General features: G+C 54.2%; 2 protein-coding genes across 5 annotated transcripts in view; one reads left to right on the plus strand and one right to left on the minus strand.

Moving 5' to 3' along the window:
* Positions 1-39: 39 nt before the first annotated feature.
* On the plus strand, positions 40-4,468 carry UROD (uroporphyrinogen decarboxylase). Of its 4 annotated transcripts, none has more exons than XM_031601379.2 (10): positions 46-173; positions 927-1,039; positions 1,125-1,204; positions 1,478-1,540; positions 1,636-1,833; positions 2,055-2,216; positions 2,355-2,492; positions 2,689-2,789; positions 3,004-3,070; positions 3,207-4,468. In XM_031601379.2, the coding sequence occupies exons 1-10, from the start codon at positions 100-102 to the stop codon at positions 3,369-3,371; spliced, it is 1,161 nt and encodes a 386-aa protein (XP_031457239.1). In that variant the 5' UTR covers positions 46-99; the 3' UTR covers positions 3,372-4,468. The 4 variants fall into 4 exon arrangements, with proteins under 4 accessions (XP_090002715.1, XP_031457239.1, XP_031457250.1 ...); XM_031601390.2 differs by lacking the exon at positions 46-173 and adding an exon at positions 205-277; XM_090146589.1 differs by lacking the exon at positions 1,125-1,204 and having other exon boundaries at positions 40-173.
* Positions 4,469-5,571: 1,103 nt separating this feature from the next.
* ZSWIM5 (zinc finger SWIM-type containing 5) overlaps positions 5,572-20,989 on the minus strand; it is an 80,943-nt gene continuing 65,525 nt past the window's right edge. The window contains exons 3-14 of the mRNA XM_031604807.2: positions 19,663-19,811; positions 19,059-19,209; positions 15,210-15,389; positions 12,871-13,047; positions 11,231-11,377; positions 10,311-10,448; positions 9,656-9,916; positions 9,417-9,552; positions 8,590-8,747; positions 7,407-7,570; positions 7,018-7,099; positions 5,572-6,904 (exon numbers count right to left, since the gene is read on the minus strand). Of these exons, the coding sequence (XP_031460667.2) occupies positions 6,042-6,904; positions 7,018-7,099; positions 7,407-7,570; positions 8,590-8,747; positions 9,417-9,552; positions 9,656-9,916; positions 10,311-10,448; positions 11,231-11,377; positions 12,871-13,047; positions 15,210-15,389; positions 19,059-19,209; positions 19,663-19,811 (2,606 nt within the window). The 3' untranslated portion in view covers positions 5,572-6,041. The remainder of the gene's footprint in view (positions 6,905-7,017; positions 7,100-7,406; positions 7,571-8,589; positions 8,748-9,416; positions 9,553-9,655; positions 9,917-10,310; positions 10,449-11,230; positions 11,378-12,870; positions 13,048-15,209; positions 15,390-19,058; positions 19,210-19,662; positions 19,812-20,989) is intronic.

The raw sequence follows: 20,989 nt of genomic DNA on the forward strand, positions 1-20,989 counted from the left end.
TTACGGCAAACCCCGCCCGCCGCCCGGGCAAGATGGCGGCGCCCGCGGGCAAGATGGCGGCGCCCACGAGCTGTACGGAAAAGCGGGGAGCAAAGCAAGATGGCGGCGCACGGATCGGTGAGGGCGGGGCAAGATGGCGGCGCCCGTGCGGCGTACGGAGAGGCGGAGTCACGGTAAGATGGCGGCGGCCGCGGGGCGGGGCGAGGCGGGGACGAGGGCGGGGCGGGGCGGGGCGGGGCGGGAAGCGACGCGGGATGGAGGGCAGCGAGCGGCTGCTGTGAGTTACCGGGCGCGGGGTTACCCCGTGGTGCCTGCGCGTGGGGCTTGGGCGGCGGTCACCGGGGCGGCCCCGGGGTTCCTCACGCCGTCAGCGGCGCGCGGCGCCGCGATCCCCCGCCGCGGACGGAGGGGCGGCGCCGGGGGCAGCGCCGCGACCCTGAGCGCCGCGCTGCGGCACCGAGCTCCCGCGCTGGGGCACCGGGCGGCCCTGAGGGCGCTGATCCCAGCGCCGCCGCGGCCCCGCTCTGGGGGTGTGGGGGTCTGTCCCCACGGCCGCCTCCCGTCGCAGCGGCCCCCACGTGCGTCCCCCCCTCGGGGCCCGGCTCGGGAGCGGGCTGGGACCGTGCGTGGGCTCGCGGAGTTCTGCGGGCGCAGATAGCGCCGGGCGCTGCAGGCCCCCAGCCTCCCCCTGTGGGAGCAGCTGCTGCCGGCGATAACGTAATCGCGCAGAGCCCCGGGCCGGGCATCGCCTGTCCCCAGGCGGGGCCCCGCTGCCCCGGAAGAGGCCCTGGGCGGTGACGGAGGCAGCGTTTGCCACCGTGGTCCCGGCCTGGAGCAAACCCTTCCCTGCGGCTCTGCCCCAGGGACCTGCTGGGGTGCCCGGCGCCCTTCGTGACGATGAGCCCTGTCTGCTGTCCCTCCTGCAGCCCCAAGGGCTTCCCCAAGCTGAAGAATGACACCTTCCTGCGCGCGGCTCGCGGCGAGGAGACGGAGCACACCCCGGTGTGGTGCATGCGGCAGGCGGGACGCTACCTGCCTGGTGAGCGGGGGGTGCTGTACAGGGCTGGGGGCTGGGGGCAACGGAAGCCAGCACGCCCCTTGTCACCACGGCTGGTTCCTTGCAGAGTTTCGGGAGACCCGGGCTGCTCAGGATTTCTTTGACACTTGCCGGAGTCCCAAGTTGTGCTGTGAGCTGACGCTGCAGGTGATTGTCCTCTGTGGGGGCCCATTTCCTCTCTTGGAATAGAGGTGGGAAGAAACTTTAGGCCTGGTCCTTATCCTCAAGTGACTCAGTAAGCTGTGCAGCGCAAAGCCTGGCTCACGGTCCCCGAGTTCATCCACGAAGTGAACCCCCAGATCAGACAGGGCCCTGCCCCACCCTGGGATCCCACTGCACCCCACGTGTGTGTCCCAACCCTCACAGGGAGAGGGACCCAAACTCTTACCCACTCTACATTTTTCTCTCCACTATTGACAGCCACTCAGAAGATTCCCCCTGGATGCTGCTATCATTTTCTCTGACATCTTGGTCGTGCCCCAGGTGAGTCACAGTCAGTGGTGGGGAGCAATGACTGGGTATGGGGCTAGATCCAGAACTGCCACATTCCTGCCTTTTCCATTCTACCCTGTTCCCAGGCACTGGGCATGGAGGTGGTCATGGTCCCTGGCAAAGGACCCACGTTTCCAGAGCCCCTGAAGGAGGTGGAGGATCTATTGAAACTACGGCAGAAAGTGGATGTGACTGCAGAACTGGGTTATGTCTTCCAGGCTGTCACACTGACGCGGCACAGCCTGGAGGGCAAAGTGCCCCTCATCGGCTTCTCCGGGGCACCTGTAAGTGATATGGGTCTGCAAAGTGGGCTTTCCTGCTCTTCCCTCTGGAATAATGCTGGTCTTGGCACCTCCAGAGCTGCAGGGACCAGCTTGTACCCATCCTATATAGACAGGGAACTTGTAGGGCTGCTGTTCCTGCACACAAGTCTGTCTTCAGCACCAATCCCACAACCACCCCCTCACATGTTTTCCATCTCACCCTACTCCTCTCCTTCCTGCAGTGGACGCTTATGTCCTACATGGTTGAAGGGGGTGGCTCCACTACAATGGCAAAGGCCAAAAGCTGGCTGTACCGTTACCCTGAAGCAAGCCACCGACTGCTACGGCTGCTGACTGATGTTGTCACTGACTACCTCGTGGGGCAGGTGGCTGCTGGAGCGCAGGTGTGTCCTGGGGCATGGGGATAGGTCCTAGCAGGAGGGCAGGGACTGGGGACAAGAAGCAGAAGGGTCCAGCCTGTGGGATGAGGGACCGAGGCACTGCATGGTACCTGCAGCTCACCCAGCCCTTTTTATCCACAGGCGCTCCAACTATTTGAGTCCCATGCAGGGCATTTAGGCCCAGAACAATTTCAGGAGTTCGCCCTGCCATACATCCGAGACATCGCCCGGGATGTTAAGAGCAAGCTGAAAGCAGAGGCACTGCCACTGGTGCCCATGGTAAGTCCAAGCTGCCTGGGATGTCCCTGTTGCCTGGGAGTGCATGGAGGATTATGGCTGAGGGGGAGGCTGGGAGAGGGAACAAAGGGCTGCTACCAGGGTAGCAGTGTGACAGTGTCTGTACGTGTATCTCTCATTGTCCCTGGCATCTGGCACTCCATTCCCTGGAGTTACTGCCCATTTCCTCCTTCCTCAGATTGTCTTTGCGAAGGATGCACACTACGCACTGCGTGATTTGGCACAAGCTGGCTACGAGGTTGTCGGTCTTGACTGGACCATCCAGCCCCAGGAAGCTCGGTAAGAGTCTGGCACAGCACTCTTACCCTGACCCTTCCTTTGTCTGGTTGCCCTGCTGCATCGCAGGCCTGGAATTTTCTGGTGCAGAGGAGGGGATGCCAGGCTCCAGTGCTGTGTGAAGCTCACAGCAGCCAGGAGCTGCACTAGGGGTCCTGCAGCTGCCCCTGATCTCTGCATCACACACAGCAACTCACTTGCTTCCTCCTTGCTCCAGTGCACAGGTAGGGAAAGGCGTCACCCTGCAAGGAAACCTGGATCCCTGTGCTCTCTATGCACCCAAGGTGAGCCATGGGCCTCCTGCCTCCATTTCCCCTCTTGTGACCTTGGCTCATGTCCCAGGCTGATGGTGGCAGGACTGGTGGAGAAAGGTGTATCAACCTGCTGAGGTTGATACATGGTTTCCTGTGACATCTACAGGAGAAGATTGGCGAGCTGGTGAAGAAAATGCTGGAGAGCTTTGGAACCCAACGCTACATTGCCAACCTGGGTCATGGCCTCTACCCAGACATGAACCCTGAGCACGTGGGTGCCTTTGTGGAGGCTGTCCATGCTCATTCCCGCCACATCAATAAACATGGCTGAGCCTGGGGACAGGACTGCAGGTTGGACACAACTACCTTGAATATGTTTTTGTCACAGGGTGGCTTGCTCCAGGTTGTGATGCAGCATTAAACTAGCAGCTTCTCCACAGCACCTGGGTGGCGCTAGCTGGGGGTGGGGACTCGGCTTTGGAAAAGATTAGCATGTGAGGTCAAGGAGGCCCTGGTCCCCATCCTGCAGGTGAGGGAACACTGATGGGGAAGCAGGGACACCAGGGAAGCAGGGTCACTGTTTCTTTGCAGTCTGTGCATTGTTATGCTATGTACCTGCAAGAGGGGATGCGCTCAGAGTGCAATGGCCATCTCCTGGCACTAGGGATGCACTCAGCCCTGCCAGGGGAGAAGGGGTGCCTAAAGCTGGCACTTTCATAGGGAGCTCAGGGCTTACATCCCACTGCTACCCTGGGCTCAGCATGAGCACTGCCAAAGCCCTCAGCAACCAATGCCACAGCCCTGCTCAGGTGGAAATGGGCAGCGTGACCCTGATCCAGGTTGTTATGGAGTTGGTGGTCCACCTGGCAAGACTCACCTGGAGACAGCCAGCATCCTCCAGGCACCAACACCACTAGATGCTACTATGCTGGCTGCAATAGCAGTAGATAGCATAGTGTTAGCACAGCCATCACTGCCCTACAGCCTTTCTGGGACCATCCCCCAGCCACACATCTCCTCTCCTGTGATCCCCACGAGCAGTTGTGCCTGGGGCTCAGCACCCCCTGCAGAAAGCAATGCTGGGTGTTGGCAGTACCACACCACAGCACACTCACTGCGCTCCAGGGCAGCTGTAGAGTGGGCTGAGCACAGTGAGGAATCACATCCTGTATTGGGCAGGATTCTCTGTGCCCCTTCTTGGGGTACTGGGTACACGGGGGGGCTGAGATGCTGCATACGCCAGGGATGTGCCATGCTTGCATTGCACGCAACATAAGGCTGTCTGGAGATCCCTCTGGCTTCAGAGAAACACAGTACATACACATGATAATGTTCATCCCTTTTATTATTAAACATCAGATGAAGAGGTCGCGCACACACATACACACACGCACACAAACAAAACAAAAAAAAAAAAAAGAAGAAAAACAGACTGGTTGAAGAATGCTATTTCGGTGGCGACAGATACTGAGTACAATTGGTTTCCTGGCTGGAGTGCAGACAAAAGTCACTTTCCAAAAATTAAAGTCAAACCAGACAGCAGATAACTAGCCCATGTTCCTAACTACAAGTCACTGTCCAGACTGGCCCCGGCCCTCCCAGCCCTCCCAACCTGTCGGAAAAATAATGAAGCAAAACCTCAGAGCTGCCGGCCAGGGGCCGAAGGCTCCGCTGCGGGCTCGGGGCGAGCATCCATCCCTGCCTTCCCAGTGGGACGGGATCGGAGAGTCCAGCCGCCCCCAGGCAGCCCCATTCCCCCCAAAGACGAAGGCATGCACGCACCTCGCACTCACTCATGGGCGCCCGTGGGGCACAGGCGAAGAGCTGGGCGATGTCCAATGGGTGCCCGCGTCGCTCCCGCATCATCCTCTGCCACTCGGGAGCCGGAGTCTGTGTACATCCCAGCAGAGTCCTTCATCCTTTTCTTCGCTGTCCTCAAGCGCTAGGCTGCTGCTCCTCCCTCTATCTGTCCGTCTGTCCGTCCTGGTGCTCCCAGCTGAGTGCGGACATCCGCCTCCCCCCACACCCTTCTTGCTGCCGACGATGCCGTGGAAACCTGAGAATGTTCGCGTGCCTCCTCCTCTTTTTGTCTGTGGTTGTGGTGGTTTTTGTTTGTTTGTTTTTAAATAATAGTTATAATAATAATAATAATAATAGCAATAATAAAAATAATCCCCCCAGCCCACGACAATTTCAAGTATCCCCCAAATAAAAGACAGAATTATAAATAATTATAACTTTACAATTTAATAATTGACACATATACTATAGTATTTACAGTATCATAAATGCTTTTTTTTTTTTTTTTTTTTTTTTTTTGTGTTACTTTTAGTAAGCAATCCCTGAGAACAGTTACTTTAACTTGTTTTTATTGAAGTATCTTCACAAATAGAGGAGTTTGCATGTCTCGGGCGGGCGGGAGAAGCGCTCTGCAAAGCCATCGCTTTTGGTGACGCATGAGGTTCTAGTGTTGCAGGTTCCTTTGCTCTTTGTCTCTTTCATCCTTCTCTTTCATTTTCTTTCCCTCTTTCTTTTTCTTTCTTTTTTTTTTTCCCCTTCCTTTTTTTTCATTTTTTTTTTTCCCCCAACATAATTATAAAGATTTTTGCACTTTGCAACCTTCCGATCCCTCCAGCGACCGCTTCCTTCAGGAAAGAGGTATTAGATTTCCAGGTTAGCTTTTGGTATTGGCAAGGGAGGGCAGGGGCTGGGCAAACCATCCTTTTTCCCGTGGTTGCCTTTTGGTTTGTGCCCAAAGAATCTCTGGATCCTCTCAGCGTGTGAAATGGTTAAATCCGAGAAAGAAAATAACATTAAAAAAATAAAATAAAATAAAATAAAATAAAATAAAATAAAATAAAATAAAATAAAATAAAATAAAAAGAAACAGAAGAACGGAACGGAGCAGCCTCTGCCGATGGGGGGAAGGTCTTCTCCGCTCTCCTTCCTTCTTCTCTCCCGAGTCCCCGTGCTGCGGCCGGACCCTGCCCAAACCATTGGCTCACCCAAACCGCTCCCGCACCAGCAGCATCAGTTTTTTCTTGCCTTTGTAGATTTGTTTGAGATTGTCAATGAACTGGGCGAACTGTATGTGCCCGTCCTGCGCCAGGAGGAAGGTCTCCCTGGCCTTGCTGAGGAACTCGATGAACTCCCCGTAGTGCCGCGGGCTGATGTGGGTGAGCCGCGAGTGGGTGGTGTTGATGTAGGCGCTTATCGTGGCGTCCAGCAGCTGCCGCAGGGGTGCTTTGTCGGTGGACATCAGCTTCCCCGAGTTCCTGCGGCCGGGGATGCCGGCCAGCCCTGGGGCCGTCATGGTGCAGCGGCGGAGGATGTCCGACAGCACCGTGGCACAGTGCACGCTCTTCACCACCAGTGGGATGATGGCCGCCAGCTCGTTTTTGCCCAGGGAGTGGCTCAAGGCGCAGGCCCAGAGCACGTCGTTGATGGCCGGGTGCGTGTCCTGGTTGTAGGCCAGGTTGAGGTGCGTCATGGCCAGTGAGGCCAGCTTGAAGGCCCGCAGCGGGTAGCCCCGGTGCTCCATGTAGCGGGCGATGGTGAAGAGCTGGGTGTAGGTCATGCCGGTGGAGGCGGCGTCGATGACGATCTGGTAGGCGGTCTCGAAGGCAATGTGGTCCTTCTCGCAGAGGGTGAGGGCGGACAGGGCGCAGTTCTGCGGGTCCTTCATGGCACACTGCAGGGCCAGGGTGCGGGCGCAGCTGGCCAGCTCCTCCCGCTGCGGGTAGTCCAGGCTCAGGCGCAGGATGGTATTGTGGGACATCACCGTGGCCGCCACGATGCTGGTGGCTTCCGTGGGGGTGAACAGCGAGTACCAGCTCTGCAGGATGCTCACCAGAGCTCTCACTCCTGCAAGAGACACAGGGGTCAGGAGAGCTCAGAAACTCAAGCCCAGGGCCATAAGTGGCTTTAGGGATCCCTGTGCCAATTCTTCTTCCACCACATGTGGGCCAGACACTCACCCACTTCCGTAGCACATGTCACCAGCCACCTCACCATCTCCCGCCGCCGCCAGTTGAGGGTGGACAGGGTCATGCGCATCACCTGCGAGGCAAACACAGGGTGACCCTCTACTCTATGGGGATCCACTGAGGCCACCCAACACCACAGTGCTCCCCCAAATTCTCCATGACCCTGCTCATTATTGACTCCCTGTGAGGCTTTCAGGTGCTTCCTCACCCAAAACTTCCCCCAAACCTCAGCAGAGCTCTACTTCTCTAGGCCATGCAATGATGAATGCACCCCTTCCATGAGACCCCAGCATGCTATGGGCGACCATGTGCTTGGTAGAAAACCATCACCAGAGTTAGTAGGGCAGAAGGGCCACAAGCATCCCCGTGCTATCCTATACCTGGAGCCCCAGCTCCAGCGCAACATTGAGGAGTGTTGTGTCTGAGTTGCTGTCAGCTGGTGTGGCGATCTTGAACGCGTCCTGGGCCAGCTTGAAGATCAAGGAGGAGGAGTGGATGTTCTTCTGGATGGCTTCCAGCACCGTGCGCAGACGTAGCATGTCCCCTGGATGCAGGCAAGGATGGTCAGATGGCTTAGCTTCCCCCCAGTAACATCCAGCTTTACTGTATCACCCAGGATGTGCAGTCTATCCATGCCCTCACTGGCCATAGCATCATGATGCTTCCCTGGAAACCACTTTACCCCTGCACAGGTTCCTGACTTGACCCCAAGCCTGAACCCCCAGCTCAGCTTTGTGGGGCACATCAGCCCCTCCTGGACACAGGGTGGGGAGAGGGGCCTCTGGTGTGAGCACAGACCAGAGATGCTGACATGCCCCATCACCCTGTCTTGTTCCAGATTCGTGTTTCTACTCCCATAGTCACCAACAGAGCAGATGAACCTCATGCAAAGAAAACTGAAAAAAAACACACAGCAATGTGAAAACCCTAGAGCTGCACCTGGGTACACACAGACATCTCGGATGACTAATAGCTAAATATATCGCCTGCCACCCACAGCAGCCGCTTGCACCACCATCAGCATCCAAATCTCCCAAAAATGGCTAGCGGGGGCGTGGGTGAGAAACGCTGTGAGGACACAGGATCGCACTGGGACATGCTGTGGCGGGGAAACACCCAGGGAAAGACACAGCAGGAGAAACAGATGTAATCCACCAGCTCTACAGCCCCAGCATAAAGCTCTCATCCCCACAAGGGGCTGAGAAAATAAGGATAACACTTCCATCCAGGTACCTGCAAGGAGAGGCATGACGCTATCAGCCCTGAACAAGCAGAGAGATGGAGGAGGACAGGATGGAGACAGTCATACAACAGGTTAGGTTGGAAGAGACCTTAAAGCCCATCCATTCCAACCCCTGCCATGGGCTTTGCCCCCCACCAGCTCAGGCTGCCTAGGTCCCATTCAATCTGGCCTTGGACACTTCCAGGGATGGGGCAAGGAGACTCTATGCTGCTGTCTGTCAGTAGACCCCCTCCCCATCACTCCTGCAATATTGCTCCCCACCAAATCCCTCCCCAGCCTTTGGCCAGCTACCCATCCATCACCCCTGGTCCCACACCAACCTTTGGCCGCCGTGAGCATGGTGGATGCCAGCTCGCACTGCTGTGACTCCAGGTGCCCCAGGGTGAACCAGCGCGGGTACCTGCTGGGGACCACTGAAACCAAGTGGTGGGGGTGAGTCACATCACCAGACGGTGCTGTGGTTTCCAGCACTGGCAACCTGAAGGACAAACAGAGGAGACAATGTCAGGTCAGCCCCAGATGTGCTGATGGGGAGTGAGGAGGGGGATGTATCCTGCAGTGCCTCTGAAAGCCTCCTGCTGCCATGCACATGCAGGGGCTGCTGGGCTGCGTGCACGCCACATGGGCATGGGGATCAATCTCAGATCTACTTGAAAGGAGGAGAACGATCCGTGAAGTGATTTATAAACTTGGAAGGAAAAACACAAGCATCAGGGGAAAAAAAAAAAAACAAAAAAACAAAAAGGCAAGAAAAAAAAGAAAAAGAGAAAGCCCTCCTCCCTCTGTGCTCCTTTCATGTCAAAGCGCCCAACAGCACTCCTGTCTGCATCATCTGGTTCTCCTTAAGATGCCCAGTTATGATCAGAAGCAGCAGTACATTTCCCCAGGGCCTCTGCAGTGGTTTTTGGTTCCCTGCCTGAGTGGTGATATTCCAAAGCCTCAAAATCTCAGGAAGTCAAGGGAAAGAGCAGGAGCCCAGCTTCACTTGCTGCAGTGGCAGAACCATGTCAGCCCTTCCACACTCCCATTTCCTAACCTGAGTGTCATCAATCCCAGGGCTTACAGAAAGGAAACATCCCCATGGATAAAGGGAGCATCAGACGTCTGGTTTCCCCACAACAAAAGTCAGAACAAGTCATGCACCAACCTCATGGCCCGCAAAGCCAGCTTGTACGCCAGGTCAGCATCGTGGGGCAGCAGGGCAGAGAACAGATATTTGGCAAAGGTGTGCATAGGGACACTCTCACGGTGGATCACTTCTCCCAAGCCACTGAAGGGGCCACCTAGAAGCAAAGCCCATTGGCCATCATTATCACGAATGCATCACTAGCATTAGTATCTGGCTACCCCAAAGCTGTCTTCGCTACCCCAAAGAGAAGCCCTCACCTTCCAGCAGCAGGATGCACTGCTTCCTCAAGGTCTGCACCAGCACTGGGTCCAGCTCCAGGTCCTGCAGACGGGCTATGATCTGCTCCTCGTTGCGGCACACCTTGTCCTGGGCATAGAGGCCTTCAGGCATCACTCTCTGCTGGCCCATCCCCATCAGGGCCACCTCCAAGGCCAGGGACAGGTAGGACTCGCCGCTGTCTTGGCTGCCGGTTGTGACGGGCACGTGTTGGTAAACAGGGGGTTTGGTGTCCCCGGAGTCTGGAAGAAGGGGAGAGTACAGAAGAGTTAGAGGAGCCTCTCTAGGTGAGAGAACCAGGGCTGAGAAAAAAACCTTTTCAATTCAGAAGCAAGACCCAACGCTTCCTTTGCTGCCTGCCTTTGGTTACCCATGGAGATGTGAGATTTTACCCTTCTCCTTGCTCTCGACTGTGAGACAGGAGCCCTGAGACACATGCAAGAGGACACACAGCTGATAACAGAGCCTTTCCCAGAAGGGCATATCTTGGCCCAGCTCTGCCAAGCAGCTGCCCTGCTCTGCTGCAAACCCCAGGGTTTGGGGACAGGAAGTGTGGAGCTCAGGAGCTCTGAGGCCAAGCACTGCACCCAGGACCAGTTGGAGCTGCCTGGCAGAGAGTGAGGGAGCACTCAGTACCTGAGATTTCAAGGCAATTTTCCTCTTCTAATCTACAAGCTTCGGTCAGTGTGAGAAAAAGGCAGCCGATGGGGTTCAGAGGGTGGCCTACCCAGCCCTCCAGGTTGGTGATGGTTGTTGCACCTCGCTGCAGCAGCTCTGAAAAAGAAGGAGGAAAAAAAAAAACAAAAAGAAATTAATAGTAAGGACTTTATGATGAATTCTTCTCCCAGAGAGGTCTCCAGAGGCTTTTTCTTACCCCATGGGCTAGGGACACAGGTACCTCCAGGAGCCATGGGAAATTTCCAAGGGCCATGAGCAGTTCAGAGCAGCCACCACCACAAGGGCGCTCAGACAACAGGAGGAGCAGGAACCCACTACAAAAAGGTGCTCCAACAAGCTGGAGGAGATGCAGTGGCTCACCCTCAGTCCCCAGGAGCACACAGTAGTGTCCATGAAGCAGTTGCTGAATGATTTGGAAGGCATGCTCTCAAACTGGCGGAGCTAGCAAGGCCCAGAGGAGTACCAACCACTATCAGCACTGCAGCAACCAGCCCCAACTCTCTGCCAACTGCAAATGCAAAATAAGCTACACTGCTCTGGTCTCCTGGTCCATGTTACTCAGCAAATGCAAATGCAGTGTGGAGGTAGCACAAGCAGCCAGCTACTGCAGCGCTGCGGGCAAGCAGCATCACCTGCTATCACCCATGCAATGCATGCACGCAACCAGACAGCAGGAACAGCTTGTGTCCCTGGGCATCTCTGCGTCCTTAATGTATGGGTACAGTGGCACTGGCTCAAGCAATTGGGCCAGTTTGTCCTTTTGGGTGCACAAGTCCCATACAGTGCTGCCCCACCTCTGAGCTCTGAGAGTCTTCCCCCCCACCTGGGACACCCCAGCCTGCCCTTGCGAGCCCTTTCTCCAGCCCCTCTGCTCCTACCTTTCTTCTGATGCTTGTAAATTTCCAGCTGCCTCTGCTGCTGCAGTCGCAGGGTGTTGATGATGGCAACGGTTAAGCGCAGAGCTTCCCGGGGATAGCCATGGGAGCGCAGGGCGTCCACCCGAGCGCAGGCTGTCGGGACGTGTTCTATAAGGCAAGGGCAGACACAGGGCGGGCTGAGCCAAGGGAGAGCAGAAATCCAGGGGATGGGGAAGAAAACCTGACAACACCAGGCTTCAGGGCATCTTCTATCATTTGCGCCACACCCCAGCTGCAAGCCTGTATGTCCTTCCTCTCCCACTGCACCTGGCTGGGATGCCCACCAGGAATACTCATGGGACTTCTCCCCATGTCCAGCCTGCGCAGCCCCTAAAGCCTGACCCCCACAAACCGTATGTAGGGGAAGCAGTGGCAGAGTGCATTCAGCTCTGTGCTGGGGACACTGACAGATTTGGGATGACATTCTGAACTGCTTCTGTGACTGCTGCATGGAGTGAGCTCCATAGAGACTTCATCTCTTCCACAGCCCTCCTACCTGGTGTTTTATTATTAGGAACAGTTGCGTGAAACCCCCAAGACTCAAAGTTGCTTAGAAATTCATCTGCTCCTGCTGCTCATTGCTCACCTGAAATCACAAGTAACTGTGGAGAGGATTATGACTGAGTGAGAAATTAGCAGGAGCAGATGACATGACATGCCGCATAACAAGCAGCAAAAATCCCATTTTCTTGCAGAATGTCCTACCAAGGGGAAAAAAAAAAAAAAAAGGCAAGCACAGAAGATCTAAAGTTATGGCAGAAGGATCATTTCTATTCCTGGAAAAGATCAGAGAGCTTTGGAAATGCAGACAGCCACCTCCACAAATGAGGTTTCCACGTCCCAGAGGTCACTAGCAAGGAACATGAGGAAGAGGTTTAAGAACAAACACATCTATGAGAGAGCTGCTTGTTGTTCACTCCTTTTGTCTGCTAAATGGATGAAACATTCAGCTTCTCACTGAATTCATCATGCAAGCTGCTGACAAACCTCACTCCTGTCCCAGCACAACTTCTCTGAAGGGGCACCAAGGAAGCAACAGCACTAAAGCCAAAATCAAGGTGACTGTATCAACCAGCTGTGCCTAAGGGCTCACCAGAGTCTGTGCCACAGAAATGGAGATGTGTTCATCACATCTATTCTAGATGCAATCCACAGAACCACCAGCCCCATGCCACCACCTACAGCTGCTATGGGAAATCCATCCCGGAGTAGAAATGTCCTCTCCTGCTCTACCTATGCCAGCAAAGGACAGAGCAGTGGTGGGCTCTGGCCTTTCAATATCTGTACATTCTCCTCCCTTGCTGTGTGGATGAGGCATCTAAACTCCCAGAAATGCAAGGGCTCACATCTTTTCAGAGGTGAGTCTGAGTGGTGACAGTTACAAGGAACCCATAAGCCTCCTGTCTCACCTGCTCTCATGCTGGGACACTTAGTTACTGAGGTTTTAAAGTTTAGGTTGTCAGGATATTTTCAATTTACAACACTGAACCTTGCAAGGATGCAGGGTAGCAAAACTCCTTTGATGCTTCAGGTGGTCCTTCTCCATGAGCAAACCAACCCACCCAGCCAGGCCACACTGGAACTGCTGCTTGGATACTTACCAAGCCACAGTGGCTGCCCCTGGGAGTTGAAGAGCAGACTCTCGCCTTCCCGCTGGTAGGCAGGGGACACGTAGAAGTCACTGCTGATGATGCGCTGCAGGTGGCTGTCCTGCCAGTGCAGGTCACAGCCCTCAATGGCACGGGTGAACACGGTTCGTCTGGGCCTGGCCAGTGAGTCTGCAAAGAGAAAAACTGTCAGAGCCTTAGAGCAGCAGTGAGACCCTCCTGCACCTTATGGAATCACTAAGGTTGGACAAAACCTCCAAGGTCAATTCAATCACCAACCCATCACCACCATGCCCACCAAACCATGTCCCCTTGCTCAGCCCCAGGGTCACCTTGCACCTTGACAGGCTTGAAAGGAAGCCCTGAGCACGTCACTGGCATCGGGGCAAATTGGGGTGACCATCACCTCCCCCAGTAAACACCACAGTGTGTGCAAGAGGACTGGGAAGGAAGGAGAGGGCATCCATCGTCTTGAACCCCACTGCTTCCCTGCAGCAATGGTTGTGCTCCTTCACACAGCTGCTCTGCAAACAAAATGTCATTTTCAAAGCTATTGAATGCTTGTATGCAACCCAAAACAATAAAGCTCGTTATGTATTAATGCATTAATGAGGCGTGCTGTGTATTAATGGAAGAAAAAAAACAGAGCAGCCTGCTCACTAGACTTATGCCCATGCATGTGACCCCTCTCTACACAGAGGTTTGCCCATACAACGGGGCTGAGGCTTGCAACAAATCCAGCTGCTGCTTATTGCTCTCTGATGTATCTAGCAATTGCATGGTCTGGCTCTTCTAGCTGACATTTCTGCCGGGCTATTGTTCTCCTGTTGGGCTATTGTTTCTCACAGACAGCGGGAGCAGGTAGCGCTCGCTTCCCGTCTGGGAGCTGCAGGGCAGGAGGAGGTTTTCACCCCATCCAGACAGAGCAGCCGGGCGCTTTGTTGGGCTGTCTGCAGCCCTCCTGCTATCGCCCAGCCACGCTGGAACAGGAGGGCAAAAAGCAGCCGTGCGTTGCAAAACAGGGAGCCTCGATCGCAGCGCAACGTGGAACGCGAGGTCCTGCAGATAGACGCGTCGGGGAGGGGAAAACAAAGGGCTCCGCTCAATGCTGAGCCAGGAGGTTGGGTAAACACGCTCTGGAAGCGATGGCAACAAGCAATTAGCCTGAATGCTGCAGGCACCCCGAGGTGGATAGAAATTAAACAGGTGTTCGTGCATACAGTACCGACCCTACGCCAGGTTGAGTTGGGCAGGAAGGATTTCGGCAATCAGCCATTGCCCGACAGTAATAAAGGAGGCTGGCAGCAGTTCACTGCGCTATTTGCACACTCGTAACCACCAGCCCTAGGATACATCCCAGCTCTGTTTTCATCCCAAGCACTTTGGAAACACCGTGCCATATCCCAGAATGTGACCTGCCCCGAAGAGCGGCAGAGCTGGGAGCACCGGGCAGTCCTGGCCATGTAGAACTGGAGCGAGGCCAGCTGTAAGGCAAGCTGCTCCCAGCCTGTGATGTGCACATGGGATGCCCGGCGTGCGGCCAGGGACAGCAGCACGGTGCAGTTTGCTCCATGGCTATGTGTAACAAACCCACAGCCAATTCTCATGCAGCAGATGGAGGCACTGCGAGAGCAGTGAGTTTCAATTAATGTCTATCTTGGGCCAAAGGAAGGGGCTCTGCTCCACCTCACTCCTTGCTTTCATAGAATCACAGACTCCATTAGGGTTGGAAAAGACCGCTAGGATCACCTAGTCCAACTGCCAGCCCATTGCACCATGCCCACTAACCATGTCCCTCAGTGCCACTTCCACCTTTTAGCACGGGCTTTGGAGTTCAGCTCTGCAACAATTCAAGCAGTGCCAGTGACCAGGAAAACACAGGGTGCCAGTCTGCTCAGGGCTGACACCATCACAGGAAGCAGAACCAGGAGCCACGTGTGTGCCCCCAAACCAGCTTCAGAATGGACAGTCCAGCTGATGGCCCCATAGCTCCCCAGAGCCCTGCACTGCGCTGGGATATATTCTGGGGGGAGGGGAGGATTTTTCAAAGCATTCATCACAGTCCAACTGCTCCCAGAGTGAGATTCCCATTGACGTCAGTGGGAGCAGCCCTGAGCCAGCACTCAGTGCCTGCTCAGCCCATGTGCCAGCACCCAGCAGCACGCCGAGTTGGGTCTGTATGAGCACAGCACCAAGCATGAGCTGTCCTCCAAACAGCACCACTCAGAACCTTGCAAGAAGCAAACTTCTGAAAACACAACCCCAATCCCCTCACAAACCAAAGAATCTCTCCCTTACAGAAATGCATTTTTTTGGCAGATTCCCGAACTCACCTTGGCTGTGGCTGGAGCTCTGCGTGAGCGCATTGGTGATGTTGGGAAGCTCATTGCCATAATTGCCATCTTCGAGGGGACACACATCCATCTCGCCCCACTTGCGCAGCTGCCGAAGCCAGGAGGATTTCTCTTCCAGCTTGCAGTGAGGGTTCAGCACGACGCACACCCACAGTGCCCCTAAACAAAGCCGAGAGGTGAGGGATGTGCTGTGCTCCCCAGCACTGCCCGGCCGCTGCCTTCCCACCGCCTGCAATGTTTCCTCAGCATCCATAAACTCACAGCAGCACAATGCACAGACCCAGGAGGGGGATTTAGACAGCTTTCAAATAAAAGTAAAACTCCTCTGTAATGAAGCTAAATTATAATCTCATGAGATGGGGGACAGTGGGGAGGAGGGAAGAGGAGACCGGCTGTGTATGAATTTGTGAGTGCTTCTGTCTGCCAGGACAAATCTACTGTTTGAACTACACATCAAAGAGTGCTTAAAAACATCCTGGCAAGCTGCAGAGTCTGTATCTCCAAAGACTAACCTGATTTTGATCCTACCCACGTTCCCAGTGCTTTAAAGCCCGCTCAGAATGCTATTTCATCTGCCATTGTTCTTCGGGCCATTTGCATTCAACTATTTATAAAGGAGATTTGGTGTATTTTCTTCCTTTCTCTCTCTTTTTTTCTCTCTTTTTTTTTTTTAATCCCCAGCAGCCCCCAGTCCGCAGCAGAGGAACCCAGAGCTCAGTGTGATGCCTGGCAGCCAGAGCTCTCTTTGGCACAAGCAGAGGTGCCCACTGGTAGATCCACCACAGCACCACCAGGCTTTGGTTATGGCAACAACGAGCCCTGTCTCTGGGCCACGCAGAGCTCTGGGGTACATGAGCAGTGGTACAACATCTTGCACAGTTGTCTCTCAGCTTGTTTCTCAGTCTGGAGAGGCAGCGAGGTTCGGTGATGGGGCTTGGTGACCCTGCTCCGCCGCAGCCAAGAACACCATGCGCCTGCTGAGTTTTGGCTCCTGTTGCTCCACTAGGACCCGATCCTATAGGGATCCTCATGTCTTCACAGGCTATTTTTGGGAACCCTCCAAGGTATCTTTTGGCTGCCAAAATAGCGTGCCCCCAGGCTCTCCTATAGAAGGGAAGATGGGGTGGGGACAAGCTGGGGAGAGGGATTCACATCTGTCTCAGGGGAGAAGCACTGAGGTAGCAGTCTGGGAAATGGACAAGTTGGGTTTTTGGAGCCGTTTGGCCAAGTGACAGCATGACTGACTCTTGTCCCAAGCCGATACGCTGAGCTGGGTCAGCCTTCGTGTCTGCTCACATGCTGCAGAAACCTTCATCTGAACTTTCCGATAGCAGAAGGTTAAGTGGGGAACAAAAAGGCAGATCACGATTAAGCTAAGCCTCTGAACAAAAATGCTTTTTGATTGCAGGGCTGGGTGGAAAGGGGGGGTCACAGGAGCCTTCCCACCCCAGCGTCCCTGCTGCCGGCCCCAGGGAGGGCAGGCACTCAGATCCTGCACTGAAGTTTCCAAGCCATCAAAGAAATTCTCCCGTTTCCCACAGGGTCGCTCCCTGGTCTAATCTCCTGAAATTCCCCACTGTAAACAAGTGGCTGAGATAAATAAACCCGTCTCCAGGCAGATTAAGGTCAGGCTGCACTTCAGCTGGTTTTTCGTCTATTTTTTGTAATTAGGCTTTAATCGTAAGTAGTAATGCGCCAGGGCAAATACTCCCACGCCGCACAGCTCCCGATCCAGCGGGTCTTTCCCTTGGCTCCCCAGCAGACGGGGCAATAGATGCTCAGTTGGCAGCACATGCACACGCAAACGATGCCTTTTATTTCTTTTTTTAAAACTCTGAAATCCTGCAAAATCCTTTACATTTTACCCAGTATAAATCCACAATCTTCTTTAGGGCTGATCTTCCAATCCCACACAAGTTGGTGATGCAGTCTTTGTTAAAATCGACGATTCGTTATTAAATGCTTGCCCAAAATAATGTCTGGGGCTGGATGCAGCATCTGGCATAGGTTATCTCCCCTCCTGCCCTCTCCATTTGATAATGCTCAGCAGTGCTGGTGCAGCTTTGGCATCCCTTACATAGAGTTGATCACTTGTCCCTGAGCACCGTGCCGACACCATCTCAATCATCTGCAGTTCTGGGCAAACTGCTGCATCCCGGCCTGCCTAGACACCCATACAACCATGTTTCACAGATGTGTTTGCTTTCCTCCATGTGGAAATTCTGGCGTGGTGGATTTGGCCACCTCTCTAGGATTCTTGAGTATCCAACCATTCCAAATCCTGGAAATATCTTTCTGGCAGGCAGGCCAGGATCAGCTCTGCAGAGCTCGTGTGTTTATTTCCATCCAGGGAACCGCAGGCAGGAGCAAGGCATCCCTCCTTGCCCAGCCCTTCGTCTGTGCCATTCCTGCACTGCTGCCGTGAGAAGGCTTCCAACCCCAGCCCACCACACAGACAGACTGTGCCAAGGACATTTTGAAAGCCAAAGCAGCCTGGCAGCCGACTGCCGGTTATCAACTATTTTGCAGACAAGACCATATAGGGCAGTGTGAATTTAGGGAGGGAATTCTTGAGCTACATCAGAAAAACTATGGCTTCACCACGCTACTGCTCTGACAGCATGGCAACTGATGAACTCCAGAAGTTTTTGCTCTGGCGACTGAGACCTCCTACCTGGCTTCTTGTTTCCCACCGCAGGGACAGGCATATAAGGAAAAACCATAAGAGCAGGGCAAATTTGGAGAGATACTCCACTGTCCACCCTCCCACAATCTGTGATTCAAGAACTTCTTGAAAGAGAAGTGGCATCTCTACTCAACAGCCCTTTTCTCTCCTATTTTTCCAAATAATTTTCCTCCTCCTCCAAGCTTTCAGCCTCAGAGATTCCCATCACATTAGCTTCACCATGCCATGAAGTCAATTTTTATCAAACTGATAAGAAACACCTTCTGCCCGATAAAAATACCTTCGCTTGCCCTATGCTCACCTCCTTGGCAATTTCATCAGCCATTCCTGATTTTACATGTGTAGTACACCTTCCCCAAGTCTCTCCTGCACATCAAAGCACATTAACTCACAAAGGTCTTCCTCATACGGGTATGGCTCCAGACCACGGACCACCCTGATCCTTCTAGCTCTACAACATCTCTTTGGTCTCAGCCCATGAGCTGGTCCAGCCCTTTGAACAGCATCTCCCACCACCAGGCAGCAGAACAGCTCAGACTCACAGTGAATCCATGGCACAAGTCAAACTATTCACCCATACATCCAGGAGAGCCCATGACTGTTGGGTCAACTCCACCACACAACCATCCCCTCAGGGCTCAGGTCATCTAAATGTTTTATTCTAATGATACTACACATATTACATCATCAGCCAGCTGAGCTGGTGTCTAAGGTGCTTAGCTAGAATTATCCAGAGTTGTATTTCTCTTAAAGCCAGGCTCTGCATTGCCCATCCTTCCCACTCATTCTGGAAACTATTTATTAGCTAGGACAAGACTTCCTCTTTCTGAAGCACAGAAACACAAGGGGCTTTTCTGGCACCAAGGCATTGCCATTTCCACGCCTTACCACAGTACATGCTTCAAGATGCTGCAAACATGGGACAAGCCACCCTGCAAACACATCAACCCTGGCTCCTTTGCAGGAGAGGAGCTGGTTTGTTTAAGGTGCTGAAATGTGCAGTTTGGGCCTGATCCAGCTGTCCCACCAGGATTTGGCTGGGAAACTAGGGTGAGCTCTGGATGAGCTCCAAAATCCAACGGAACAAGGCGTGCAATCTCAGCAGCCCCGCTCATCCTGCTGCTGCTCCTGGTGGCCCTTACCCAGCTCATCCCAGAGCTGCCGACACTTCTCTGTTATGCCCGTCCCCTGCTGCCTCCAGAGGGAGAGCCGAGGGTCGGCCATGAACTGCTCCGTTATCAGCGTCAGCATCCTGGCCCCGTTGGAGTCCCTCATGCGCAGCATCTCCCGGACCTGGAAAGGACAGAGAGAAGGCTCTTTGTGAGACAAGCCATGATCCCCTGGAGGTGTCTAAGACAGTCATAGAATAACCCAAGTTGGAAGGGACCCATAAGGATCATCAAGTCCAACTCCTGGATGAGGTCACCTGGATGCCAACTCCCTCACCCTAGCTGGATGGCCACGGTGGATTTCCCTTCACCACGCTAACAGAGAGATGGGGGGAAAGCCTTGATTCATGAAGAACCACTGTGCGGGAGGCAGGGACCTGCCTGGAGGGAGAGTACAGCCCAAGCCTGACCCAGAGCCTAGATTACAACTGCCAGCTCAGCGGCCAGGAGAGAAGGCACTGGAGCAGAGATTCCCAGCTGTGATGGGCACCGTGCCAGGGCAGCCAGCGGGCTGCCTGCTACGTGACGCGCCGTGCAGAGCGCAGCAGGAAAGGGAGCAGGGCTGGCTCCTCCTCACCTTGGCGAACATGGAGTTGAGCTGTTTCCCCGAGCCGTAGTACCCTCCCTGAGATAGGAACAGCTTCACCTGTTCTCGGACCTGCTCTTCGTCCAGGTGCCAGCAGTTCTCATCGTCAATGCTGGCCCCAGCAGTAGGGTCAGGAGCGCCTGGGGGACAGGGAAAGAGGAAAAAGAGACAATGAGGTTTGTAGCAGCAGAGTTGGCATTCATGGAGAGCAAGAAATGGCCCATCTCTTTTATCAGCTCAAGTGAGAGCAAACCAACCCTCCCACCAACAACATCAGGCTCTCCTCCCATGGTGGTGGCAGCAGTAGCAACCATTAAAAGGGATCTTGAGCATAGTGTTAATGCCTACAACCCTGCTCATCCCTCCTAATGAGTCTAGGGTAGCACCAAGGAAGGTCTACACTGGCCCAGCTTTCACCATCAGTGAAAGACACACTGGGTGATGCTTGGGAGGACAACAGTGAAGGCCATTCCTCTCCTGCTATACCCCATGCTGAGGCACAGCAGCTGCACAGCCCCGAGCCTTCTGCGTCTCCTGGGATTGCCTGAGGTTCTCCTCCTGCTCCACACTGTGGATTTGTTTCAGCATCCATAAAGCTGATTCTGTAAACTTTTCCTATCTCTTGGAAGCAATTTCACAGAGGTACTCTTGGATGAAGGATGCAGAGACCTCATCTCATGGAGAGCACAAAAGGAAAAAGCCCACAAGCATCTTAAACAACTACATGGATCCCTCCTGAGCCTTCCTTGACCCTTTCAATTCCCATTTTTCCCAAGGCCTTTTCTACCTCCTAGCAACATCTTCAGCTTCATGAGCACAAGGGGCAAGCAGAAATACAGCTCCAGGAGGGGCCAGGAGCCCAGCCCAAAGTTCTACAAGGACGCTTCAGTGGGCCCCAGATGGGAAGCAGCCATCTCTTCTTCCACCACTCCTTGCTGCTGCTTTGGGTACACACCCCAGCACTGACTGAGAGAGGTGGAGCCAAGAGCTGAAGCAGCTCATGGAAAGCCAGCTCCAGACTGCTCACGAGGCGACTGTCTCTTCTTGGCTTATAAACGAGAGGACATCAACCGGAGGGGTTTTGCTCCTCCGGCAAAGGCTGAGAGTGCTCCTGACCCAAAAAGATACAGCTATTTGTATTTAATGTCCTTTACAAAATTCCTTTAATTTCTGCTAATAATTGCTGCCTGAGAGCTGTTCCAGCAAGCCCCAGGCGCTGCCCGTACCGTGCTGGAGGGAGAGGATGCTGCTGCTGCTCCCTCTGCGGAATAACTTATAGTTGACAGAACAACGTAATTGGGACAGGATCTGAAGCAGC

The sequence above is a fragment of the Phasianus colchicus genome, chromosome 9 (genome assembly GCF_987193195.1).
Source record: "Phasianus colchicus chromosome 9, bPhaCol1.hap1.1, whole genome shotgun sequence".
Classification (NCBI taxonomy): Eukaryota; Metazoa; Chordata; class Aves; order Galliformes; family Phasianidae; genus Phasianus; species Phasianus colchicus.